Below are 12,892 nucleotides of genomic sequence, written 5' to 3'. Positions count from 1 at the left end.
ATTCCCTCTCAGTGCTCTCTTTAGTCGTACACAGATCACTCCTGCCTCCATTCGACCTTCTACTGTACGAGCCTCATTCATTCTGTGCCTCTCTCCTTCACTCTACCCTCAATAACGCCATCCGTCTTTTTCGTCTACTGAACCAACCATCCATCTGTATCTTTGACAGTAATCTCCCTTACTTTTTCCAAAAACCTGAAGGTACTTCAGGTTTCGAAAGTCATATTAATGCTATGTAGAATAAACTGAAAGAAAGAAAAAGCTGACAACCTTATATTGACTATTGGGTTGTTATAGCAGTCTTAAGGTTCAGAATGTAAGTTTAAAACTGCTACTCTCATCCACCACTGTATGTTCAATTTGATTTTTCTCTGGCAAACAATGCAGTAGCCTTCATGTTTGTTTCCTTCAACTGGCTTCAATCAAGCAGAATGCTTGTTATCATCAATCCAGCTCCCAAAAATTTGCACTTTCCCAAAGTGGCGGCAAGCTTTTATCTTTCTTGGGTTAGCCAACTACCTTGTGAGCCAACAAACAACGTTTTTAGTAACTTTCTCCCATAAAGGCTGCAGTACTGCATCAAGTGCAACCCACATTTTTCAGAGTCTGGAAGAAAGGGAAAGCAGCATGTTTGTAGTTCTATGCTGACAGCTTTACATCCCTGAATATACTTAAAACTTAACTGCCAAAAACATTGTGTAATTTTAGATTTTCATTAAAATGAAATTTGCTAGAAAAAAAATGTTTTTATACATTATTATTGGTACTATTTGCAATGCTGTTGTGGTCTGTTGCTCTTGCAGTTTTATACTGCTATATTCTTTGAGGCTAGAAACAAAGAAACCAGTGAAAAGGTAAAGCTTCAGAGCAAAAAATCAACATGAAATTTTTAAAGCAAAAACATCTCTGGGTTCTTCAAAAACTTTCCAGAACAGACTTAAAAACACATTCTTGAAGAGATCTTTAGAAGTCTCTGGCGAACCACTCCATTCACCCAAACAGACAGGAGTTGCTGCTGATGCCATGTGCATGCACAACAAGTCCTGAAAGGTTCGCTCTGCTCGCTGCGCATCTACAGTTCAACAGTTCTAGCAAACAAAGCACTTCTAAGTACAATACATAGAAAACAAAAGACAAAAAAAACATGTGACTCGCATTAGTTATCGGTAATGTATGTCTCAGGTCCTGTAGCTTGTTATGGATGGTGTAATTTAATCTCAGTTGAAATGGCACAGCTCCAAGTGCTCCTCCTGACTACTTTCTACCATCACTGCACATCAAGGTTGTACTGTGATATTTCATATTCTTGCCCCAATGAAACAGGAACAGGCAGATTTGGGGTTATGCAAGGATGCTTCGGTCTCTGAAAGTGGTCAAAAACAAGCAGAGAAATTATTAAAGAATTCAATGTGGGTTTAGAATTTTGGGCGATGTCTGACTCCAATTTTCAGGCCCAGTCGAGCTCTAAGGCCCCTCTGAAATGGTAAAACTTCAAAGCCCACTCCCTCAGATCAATACTTAGAGTAGTAACTCCATTCACACAATGACAAATGACTCATCTGCTTTCACTCTCTCTTTCTTTTACTGTTAGTCCTTGGTGCCCTGCTACCCTCACCCTGCTTTGCCAGTCTCAGTTTCACCCTGCAGTTAATCTGCTGGGTGGAGTGATGAGCGCTTGGGGAACCAATGAGAGGAAGATGAAGGAGATGAAGGAAGAGGAGAATGAGGGGAGGGGGAAGGGGATGGGGAGTGAGCGATGGCCATGCATTATTGAGCATACAGAGTGGAGTTTTTAGGGGATAAATGTGAAAGCATGTTTAGGGACAACCTTTTCCCTTCTGCTTCCCCCGCCTCCTCCCTTCCTTGCCCTCCCTCCAACTTTCCCTTCCCCACGAGGTTGGCCACATCTCTTATTCAGTTGGGAGGTTAAAAATTCAAAGCAAGGAGGAAGAAGGCGCGGGAAGGAAAGAGAGTACCTGAAAATGGTCAAAATGAAGGAATGTCTTTAGGGAGTTTTCTCAAGTGCTAATCTAGAGAGCTCCCTGCTTTGATTAGGCGTGTATGTGTGTGTGGTGAGGGGTGGGTGGTGGTTGTGGTAGGAGAGTATAAGGACGGGGGGAGGTAGATGAATAGGGGGAGAGAGAGAGAGAGAGAGATAGGAAGAGAGAGCAGGAGAGGGTGTAGACGCACACTTTCATGCAGTGCAGTGTAGCACGGTGAAAAATGAAGGTGCCTGCAGGGCGAAGCAGAACCCACGTCTCACAGAACACGACACATGCAGATACTGAGTAATGGAGCAAGGGCTTCAGCATGCGCACACGCACACAAACAAACAGGCACCTAGGAGCACAGAGACATAGGAGCAAAATGACCATGTAGCATTTACACACACACAGCATTACTGTAGTCAGATTAACTATGCATGCAAGTCTAAGTTATTTTGCCTACCATCCATGACACATAAAACACATGTATTTCCACACACACACACACACACACACACACACACACACACACACACACACACACACACACAGGTCAGAAAGTGGAGCATGACCTGGTCCACCAAGCCTTGTAAATACCATCGGTGTCGGGCTTAAATGCCACTGGGTTATACATATTACACACAGCCTCCACAGCTAGAGGCCAGGGGGCCACGTTACACCAGTAGCAATAAAAGCTGGGAAGGTTACAAAACAGAGCTCATATACAGCCTAGCCAAGCACAAAGTGCGTGCGCACACACATGGAAATAAACAACATAATGTGTTTGTTAAGAAAGTTGGTACAAGTGTGTGCAAAGTTTGGGTGAAATTGATAGTTTTAATATGTGTGATTGTGAGAGAACCCCGAAGACATGGTCTGAGCCATCAGCATAATGGGAAAGATAGTCTAATAGCACCCTAATAACTCACTAGCTAGCTAACACCGCATCAGTAGCAGCTCAAGGCTACTGTTAAACAATTCGACTGAGATCGGGGCTTTGGACTTTAAAGGACACTTTCAAATGCCTCTGTTGCTACCATCTATCTTGCCTTTTCTCATTTTACAGCTTGCTTTATCTTCACCCCCCAGCAGTCTTCCATCATTTTTCTAGTGCCATCCCTCGTTCATTGTCTCTTTTCATAAGAACCCCTTTATCAGGCAGAGATAAGAGAAGAGAGATGAGGAAATCATGAGAGAGAAGAGGAAGAGAAAAAGAAGGAAGGGAGATGGGGGTTAATGCTCCTATCTTGTCAACTCCATCTTTGAAGTTGTTGCTCTTTACCGCTCCATTTTTTTATGTATGCTATCAGTGACATCAAAGTGGGCTAAGTCTCCTGTGTGTGTGTGTGTGTGTGTGTGTGTGTGTGTGTGTGTGTGTGTGTGTGTGTGTGTGTGTGTGTGTGTGTGTGTGCATGCGCCACTGCCCTCAGGGATAGGTAGCTAATATTACAATATTACAAAAAGTAAACAGAGAGGGAGTCTCTGAGGCAGGGAATTGCAGCCATCCACAGTCAATCTGCACTTTTAGCTGCAACGCACTTTGACTCTTTCTTCTCCTCTCTTTATCTCTCCCCCTTTCTCATGATTAACATGCTTTCTAATCATAGATGCAGCCTCATCACTTGCCTTGCTCCTCAACCCAACAATAGGAAAATGAATGTACCTCTACCTTCACGAACACTTTGACACCTCAGAGACACAGGCACACGCACACACTTATACATATATAAGAAATACAGGAGGGGGAGGAAAAAGCTGCTGTTACCAAGAGCAAAACAGGACAGAAGAGTGGGTGGAAGGAGTGTAGGTGTGCATAGATATATCCCTTCATCCCCACATCCTTCCATCTCTGTTCATGTTTTTTTTCCCTCTTGGCCTGGGTGAAAAGAGACCGAATCATGAACACTGTGGATACTTTGCATCTGTAACAAGCTTTTGAATTTATCAGCCAAAGCCTCAATTAAAGACATACACTCGCAAAGATTACAAACCTACTCTCACTCTCACACACACACACACACACACACACACACACACACACACACACACACACACACACACACACACACACACACACACACACACACACACACACACACACACACACACACACACACACACACACACACACAGGTTATCTCAGTCCCTGCACAGCTGTCATATCACTGGGAACATTTAAATGGTAATGGTTTTGGGATGAGACATTGGAACGTTGGCTGACCGACTGGCTGGCTGGTTGGGAGAGGAGCCGAGTGAAGCGAAGAAAGCCTATTCCGTTTAAAAACAGGATAATCTCTAGGAAAGAGAAAAGGCAGCAAGGAGATTAGGCACACACAGCGGTAATGCTCCGGCGTGAGTACACTTAGCTCATTTGCATGTAAAACAGAGGAGAGAGATATAACGAGGGAGGGATAGAGCGAGGGATGGAATGAAGAGAATGAGTGGAACAAAAGCATGTGTGAGTGTGTTTGAGCACGCTTACATGTGTATGCTTCTGCTTGTGCATGTGAGTGAGCTGTTGCATTTGGCAGTGAGAGCCAATGTGAGCACACACAGATGTGTTTGAACCTGATAAGGCCTGATGAATGAGCGGCGTTTTGCGCCTGTTCCTCAAACATAAAGAGATGGTGAATGAGGGAACGCTTGCTATTGCCGCACTGAGAAAACACACCGAGGCTTAGAGAGCGAGCAGAGCCAACCTAATGCACCGCTACTGTTGAGGGCTTAAGAGGTATAGTTAGGATTTTAACTTAAGCAATGGTACAAATAAACATACACACAACACAACCTATAAACATCAAATCTTTCATTTACAGGTTATACCTGCATATTGAAAAGCTAGTCTGTGTTGGCTATAGGTGCTGCTTCCATTGTCTTTCACAGACGTGAGGTCATTCGTTGTTGGCAAAAAGGTGAGGTGGAGAGAAAATAGATACAAGCGGAGAAATGGCTGCATCCAGAAATGGAATGAATAAAATAGAATAGAAGGTAAAGAATAGTGTGATATTTTTCCCAGCTCTTTCTACAGCATTAGTGACCCTTGCATTAACCTGCTTCTTTTTATGCAGCCCAAGCCTGAACACTGCATGATTTATTAACAAGGCCTGCTTCTGTGCACTACACGAGTACAAACATACACACAGAGATATACACACACACACACACACACACACTCACACAGAGAACTTAAAACTAATACACACAGGCTTTTCAAAGCCAATACTAATTTAGCACAATCGCACAAACACTCTTACAGCTTAATAAAGTGTGCCCATTCCTCATTTAGTGCTTTATTAGTACATATTTTAAACAGTCTCAGGAGACTGCAGCTCTGAGTCTAAACATCCCACAAACTGTTATCTAAAACTCTCCCTAATTATACACAATCACGCACACAAATGTATGCACAAATACACACACAACTCACAAATGTTTCTTGGCTGTGATCTAGAGGGGATCCAACAGTGGAAAAACAAGCATCTTCTAGAAGTGGGTTGTGTGGGGATTATTAAACGATGGGATGGGGATGGAAGAGGATTAGATGGAGGGAGGCAAGAAAGGAGACTATTGAAGTAAAAAGCATGGTCTTCCCCTTTCTCACCTGTGCTCACTTTAAACTAAAACTTGCAAGTAATTTATCAGGCTTTTCAAATGCGGAGCAGCGACTGCGCGACCATCAGGTATAGAATCAGAAGAGACACTCAACTGCATTATTTTTTCATGTGATTTATTGTCTATAAACTGTGCCTTATGAATGACCAAAGGGCAAATCTACAGCATCAATATATCACACAGCTGACATTTTTTTAACAACCCTGCAATCAGTCTGCTGTAATGTAAAAATGAAAACATGCGTTTGCTTAAGTTATTTCATTAGCATGGACATTTTCCTTTGACTGACAATGACCTAGAGCCAGTGTACTGTAACAAAAACAAGTCACCAAATGTTGTGAACTCTGTTAAGCAGAGGATGTGATAACCTAATCAACAACACTGTACCATAACCCTTCATGCCTCCTGGTCTTTTATTGCTAATATATGACACATCTCATTCCTTTAACTGATTAGGCTACAACCTGGGAGAAGCCTCAGGCAAGCATGAGCACATACAGCACTTTCTAGCTGATTGGTGGCTCATTAAAGGTGAAAAGTGAATGGAACAGACCTAAGAGGAAACTCAGCAACACAAATACACGTACATGCACTGCACACATACCTACAGAGAAGGAAATTGATTTCTTCAGAACACAGGGCGATCAAACGGCTTATTATAATTGGTTTGTAAATGTGGTTGAGCTCACCACCCACTCTCGAGCAGCACATACACCAGCATACAGGCACCCTTGCAGTGACTAACACGCATTTATTTGCAATAAACTTGTCTGTATTTTTTAGAAAGCAAATGTGATGCGGGAAGGTGCTGTTGCATGCGTAGATGTGTTATGCAGCGATATACAGTGGATGGCATCACAAAGTGACTCCTTGGGGTGGGGGGGATCTCCACCAGAAAAGAAAAATGAGGTCGCCGTACTACAACAGACCAGGGAAACACAGCAAAAGAGACTGAGACACAGATGAGGGAACGGTGTAAACGCTGGAGAATTGGGATATGAAAATGATCCTCACATTATGAGGATTAATAATCATATGTGCTCCTGGCCCTTCTGTCTCCTTTTCGCTCCCAAATCAAATTAATCACCAACGTTCCCCCTAGCCCAGCCTTTCCCTCTGCGCCCTTCTTTTTTTTCACCCACCTCCTCCTCCCCCTCTCTCTCCATCTCTCGCTCTCTCATTCTTTTGCTAATTGGGCTATCTGAGGTGCCGACTTCAAAGGGCACCTGCTATCAAACACAGTCTGAAAAAGTGAAAAAAGGAAAGTTCAGGATTTCTATACCCATATTAGATGAACAGTGTATCAATTCTAGCCTTGTCACTGTCCTGCACTCTCCAAGAAATTAACACATAAAAAGGACCTGTGTTAAGATTCTGTTTACCCTTATTACTTCTATTGTTGTTATTATTATTATTGTTATTATTAAAAGAAATAGGGACACAAATAAATACTAAAATAGAAGAAAACACACACAAGCACTTCAAAGTGAGGAATTGAGAACCAGTAGCTTAAAGGAGAATGTGGGAATAAGCTTGCCATCTGAAAACCTATACACTACACTAACAGATTTACAGCCACACATACTTGCTCATCTAAACAACTTGGGTATTTATTTACAATAGCAGATAGTCACATCGGGTCTCTGATTTTAAGCCCTTACACTTGCAAAGCACAACAATTTTCCACACATCTGCAGAAAGAAGATGGCAATATACTAGCATGGTTTCTCCACTACAAATATTGCAGTGGAATTTGGCTAGTTACATCATAATAAATTCTTACTAATACCAAGCTGTATCATCGTCATCAAACTGTACAAATGTACAGTATAATAAGCCTGAAAGAAAATGTCCAAACAGGTCCCATAGGTGGTTCACTGTCTGAAAACATTTGACAGTTTGTATCTTCAATAAGCCAAACCCAAATCCATTTATTGACTGACTATGTAATGCATACTTCTCATTTCTCATGTTGACAGCTTCATTTTGTATTTCCATCCTGGTGAATAAGATGTTGCACAGTACAGTACTACTAACGATGGCCTTGGTTGCAATGGTTGACTGCATGGCAAGTTAAGTAGTTTGAGTAAGGTGAAGCTTTTTTCAAATAGTAGTCTTATTGACATGTTATCTTGCCTGACCTCAGAGCCACTGTTGAAAACATGTAGTCAAGTAGGCTCAATACTGAAATACAATTTTATCAGGCTGAAGGAGGTTGGTGAGTGTAAGTTAAAAGCATCTAAATTAGATCAGATGCATTACTACATACAAAAACAACCTAACACCACAGAAGTTAAAAAGAAACATGCTCCATGATAGATTTGTAGTAGATGCTAATAAAGCATATCAATTCAACTTTTAAAAAAAATAAAGGTTTTAATTATCATCTCTGCAGTTTGTCCAGGATTGTTCCAGAATGTGTTTAGTTAAATTATGAAATGCTCAGCACTGAGCAGCTAGAGAAAGACAGAAGCATGACGATACTGTAACTTGCCTTAGCTAAACTACTGATCTTGACCCTGTTTTCAATGAGAAAGAAAGAAAGAAAGAAAGAAAGAAAGAAAGAGAGAGAGAGAGAGAGAGAGAGAGAGAGAGAGAGAGAGAGAGAGAGAGAGAGAGAGAGAGAGAGAGAGATCAAGATACATAACTAGGTATATACAGATTGTGGAAATAACAACATATATGTACGCTTGCGTGTGCGCGCGTGTGTCAAAAGTGTGCAATTGTGTCCATGAAAGCCATGTGCAGCCAGAGGGCGTGTCTCCCACCATCAGCTCTCTGCTCTTCCACCGAGGCTCAGAGGGCAACACCCCTGACTCTGCCCTGAGCACACTACCCCCCCACACGTCTCTTTTCTGAGGTGCGTGCGTGCAACCCCCGCAGTGCTGCTGGGCAGCTGATGGAGAGGAGGAAGGAAGGTCAGGAATGAGTGTTTGCTGGGTAACGAGGAATGGGAGGCGCAGGACGAGGAGGAACAGGAGGATGAGAAAGAGTGAAGCCGGGCTTCCAGAGGTGAGGGATTAGGAGGAGAATAGGGAGGTCAGGAGGAATGTATTACGCTTTGAGCAGTGTGTTTAAGCAAGAGAAAGAAGAACAAGGGGTGAAGGGTCAATCTGCTGGTTGCTTATTGGGCATGTATGCATGCACCGCCACAGACACACAAACATGTATACACAACACAGACACAGTGTGGATTAAACCACACACACACTCACAAAAACATAAGATGCTTACACAACAGCTCAATAAAATACCAATTCTGTTTTGAAGAATGTGTTATTCATAACTACCAAACCGATTCAAGAAGCACAGGAAAATCTACAACACTAAACACACTGGACTTGGTCCCTCTAACACACACACACACACACACACACACACACACACACACACACACACACACACACACACACACACACACACACACACACACACACACACACACACACACACACACACACACACACACACACACACACACACACACACACACACACACACACACACACACACACACACACACACACACACAATCCAGACAGAGCGGTGTGGGGCTGGCTATGAAAAGGCCACAGTGTCTTTATAGTCAGCTCTCAGAAAAGGTTATTAGACATCAACCGGAACAGGCGGCTGCCTCAGCCAATAAAAAGTGGATGCGTGGGTGCACGGGCCAGGGGGGTGGAGGGGTCAAATCAAGGAGTGACAGGCAGACGTAGGGACTTGCCATACAGGTGAATGCAGATGGGACAGCTGCCAACACTGACATTTAACTGACAGCAACAGCTAGCATCAGCCATGTGTGCATGCGCACGTCTGTTTATGTATATGACATGAGCCAGAGTCAGTGTGTTTATGTCTACTAAGATTGAATCTGAAGGTCACATCATATACACACCCACACCTACACACACCCACACACACCCACCCACACCTACACACACACACAGTCTGTGATTTCCTGGTGTCCTGGTTATATGAATATGGAGGAGTTGGAGCAGAAGGCTCAGTGACACTAGGACAAGGTGATAGGAGTGGACAGGTGCGCGTGTGTGAGCGTACGTCTGTGTGTCAGCGCTTTGTGCCAGGACAGCAGGTGGCTAGTCAAAGGACATCAGTGACCTTCTCCTTATCCCTCCCACTACCCTCCTCTATTTGTCCATCTCTCCCTCTGTCCCCAAGTCCCAAATCTCACCATCTCACCCAGGGTCTGCACAACAAGTCACAGGCTCTTTTGGAAGATGAACACATACACAAACACAGGTGTGTGTGGTTTATTCATGAACTTGTGTGAGATGCTGTTTTGACACAGTGTTGCTGAATAATGTAAATGTGCAGTGTGTCCTCCAAGCACAGGAAGACAAGGGTGAAAAAACTGGAGAGGAGGTGTTGGGAAAAAAAAAAAAAAAAAGAACTAACTGGAAGTATGTGCGTGATATTCTTACCTTTAGTGGCTGATGGAAGCAGAGCAGGAGGATTGAAATAGACAGAGGGGAGGGATGTGGGCGAGGTGAGAAACAGAGAAAGACATATTGCTCATTACTGTGAAACACAACATGATAATACCAGCAGCAGTAAAAGCACACACGCCACACACTCACTCTTTGTCTGTGAGGAGAAGGCCAAGGTGAGTTTGGCAAAGAGCTCATTGTTTTCAAATTTCTCCTCTTTTGCCTTGGTCCAGAAACTCTTCTCAGAGAGGTCCTCAGGTCCGATCTAAGAGAGAGAAACGCGGTATGCACAGAGAAAAAGGGAGACAGAGGGAGATACAATGAAGAAGAGCGATATATTGTATCCGTTATATAATCATATCATCAAATTGACTCAATTTTCCTAAAATGTTCATCTGTGCACCTGGCAAACAATGAGATGAGCAGATAAAGAAGTCGGCAGAACAAAAGAAACAGCCATAAAAGGAAGAGGTGGGGTTATGATAGTAGAGTGTGTAGAGAAGGGTGAAAGAAGGAAGGCAGAAAGAGGAAAGAAAGAGGAGGAAACAGGTAGTTATCTTCTCTAATCTTCGTACACTGTCTCTACCACAAAGCATCTTGAGCGAGCGTCAGAACTTCACACACAGAAATGCAAAGAAATACAGAGGGTTCCGCTTTTTTTCCTCCCCTTATTCTTTCTTTCTTCACCCTTACTCGGGGGCTCTCTCTGTATCCCTCTCTTTGTCTTGCTGTTGCTCTCTCTCTCTCTCTCTCTCTCTCTCTCTCTCTCTCTCTCTCTTCTCTATTCTGGTCACTATTCACAATTAACTTTGTATGTTTTTCCTTCACTTTCTGAGTGTTCTCATTAAAAGAAAAGAGAAATAGAGGAAGTGAAACAGAGAGAGCGAGAGAAAAAGCAGTGGTAGTAAATTTACAGATATCAGTCCTTTCATTATGGACAGAGCCTCAGGGATGGGGGTGTAGGAGAGAGAGCAGGGGAAGGAAATGTGATATGGGGATGAGCTGAAGGAGCAAGAAAGAAAAGCAAGAGAGCGCGCAAAAAGGAGAATGAGACCAAGCCCAAAAAAAAAAAAAAAAAGCTAATTTAAATTACAAAAGAATACTGTCCTTTCTAGCAGCAATTTAATTATCTTTCAGTGGCGCAGTTAAAAGAAGAAGGCTTATTAAAAAGCAATTTCTGTGACATCCTCGTCAAACACTCTCACTAGCCCGAGAGAGAGAGAGAGAGAGAGAGAGAGAGAGAGAGAGAGGGCTAAATGCTGATGAAGTCTGCTGAAGCCATTAAACAGTAGCTTTAGGCTAAAGAAAGACAGAGGGCCGGTTTGATGTTTTAACCATCACAGATGAGAGGGTGGAGGAGAACATGATGCACATGGTCATGAGATAATGTGTGCATGCAAGTTACCTCACATTCCTCTCACACTGTTGCACACACTAAAGAACAACCTGAGCCATTTCAAACTGTATTGTAAAACGTAGTACAGTAAAATACATACAAACTTTATTAGAGTTATGAATTGCATTAGAATTATTTACAATAAAATCCCTCCTTGTTTTTACATTAGCATTATGCATATGGTATAATAAGGAGCTGAACTACAGTATGTTATATTAGCCGACCACCAACTCATCAACATTGGCCTACTTTTTGGCATCAGGACAGATTATCACAATAACAAGCAATCGCAACTTGATCTAAAAGTTGACATTTCTAGAGATGCCATCTAAAATAACATCTGTTGCAGGAGGTATCCAACAAAAATGACTTTATGGGAATTAAAAAACATTCAAGCTTAGTATTCAAGCCAGGTATCTACATAGGTGTGATCTATAAAGGGTTAGTTAATTCATATGATGAATCAAAGAATGTAGGACAATAAGAAGCAAGAAAATTGCACATTTCTTTTGTCCATAATATTTTACATCACCAGATAAATAACTGACAATTTTTCTATCACTTTTTGAAAATTGATAATATATTGAACCTTCTATCTTAGGACTGACCTTGCTCCAGTTGGCTCTCTTCAGCTGGACCTCAGGCTTGTACTCCTTCTTAGGCTGGAGCCCATAAGGCAGTGAGGGTGGTGCAGCGAGACCCCAGCCCCCCATGCCAAATAGTGGAGGTGGAGGCATGCCTGGGCCTGGTGGTGGAGGGGGCATGCCAGGAAACCCAGGTGGTGGTGGTGGTGGAGGTCCCATCCCAGGGAAGGGTGGAGGGGGTGGCGGTCCTGGCATGCCAGGGAGAGGCGGGGGTGGTGGAGGTCCAGGCATGCCAGGGAGAGGTGGGGGTGGTGGAGGTCCTGGCATGCCTGGTAAAGGCGGTGGGGGAGGAATAGAGGCATGACCCGGTACAGGAGGAGGGGCTGGGGCAACAGGCATGCATGCATGGCCTGGTAAGGGAGGGGGCGGAGGTGGAGGGGGCATACCTGCATTCTGGCCAGGGAGAGGAGGGGCAGGTGGAAGAGAGAAACCAGGTGTTGGCACAGGAACAGTAACTGTGACTACTTTGGTCTTGGCCTCTTCCAGATCTTTAGACAGCTTTTCAATCTGCAGGGAAGTAAGGATACAGTAGGTTATCATAAATATTGATTAAAATACTACTTGACATACTACAAAAAATCTTGACAACATATACAGTAATTTATTACATGAGCATGACTTGACTGTATATTGTTTGTTGTTTATTTCTTACATTTGGATAGCATTGGCAATTTCCACCATTTCCAATGAATAGCCATGCCAACAGAGTGATTAGATTTGAGGAAAAAAAAAATAAATAAGCAGAACAAAAGAGGGGAAAGAGCGACATAGAAAGGGATTAAAGCCTGGGCAGGATTGAGTTTTGGG

At 43.1% G+C, this 12,892-nt stretch overlaps 1 protein-coding gene across 2 annotated transcripts in view; it reads right to left on the bottom strand.

Moving 5' to 3' along the window:
* The window catches only part of diaph1 (diaphanous related formin 1), a 112,359-nt gene that overhangs the window by 48,830 nt on the left and 50,637 nt on the right, over positions 1-12,892 (bottom strand). For both annotated transcript variants that reach the window (XM_028588709.1, XM_028588710.1), the window contains 3 exons: positions 12,050-12,592; positions 10,196-10,310; positions 10,040-10,048 (listed from right to left, as the gene is read on the bottom strand). In XM_028588709.1, coding sequence (XP_028444510.1) covers positions 10,040-10,048; positions 10,196-10,310; positions 12,050-12,592 — 667 coding nt within the window. The remainder of the gene's footprint in view (positions 1-10,039; positions 10,049-10,195; positions 10,311-12,049; positions 12,593-12,892) is intronic.

This window comes from Perca flavescens, chromosome 10 (assembly GCF_004354835.1).
Source record: "Perca flavescens isolate YP-PL-M2 chromosome 10, PFLA_1.0, whole genome shotgun sequence".
Taxonomy (NCBI): domain Eukaryota; kingdom Metazoa; phylum Chordata; class Actinopteri; order Perciformes; family Percidae; genus Perca; species Perca flavescens.
Note: the sequence above shows the minus strand (reverse complement) of the source record. Positions and strands in the feature narration are given on the sequence as shown.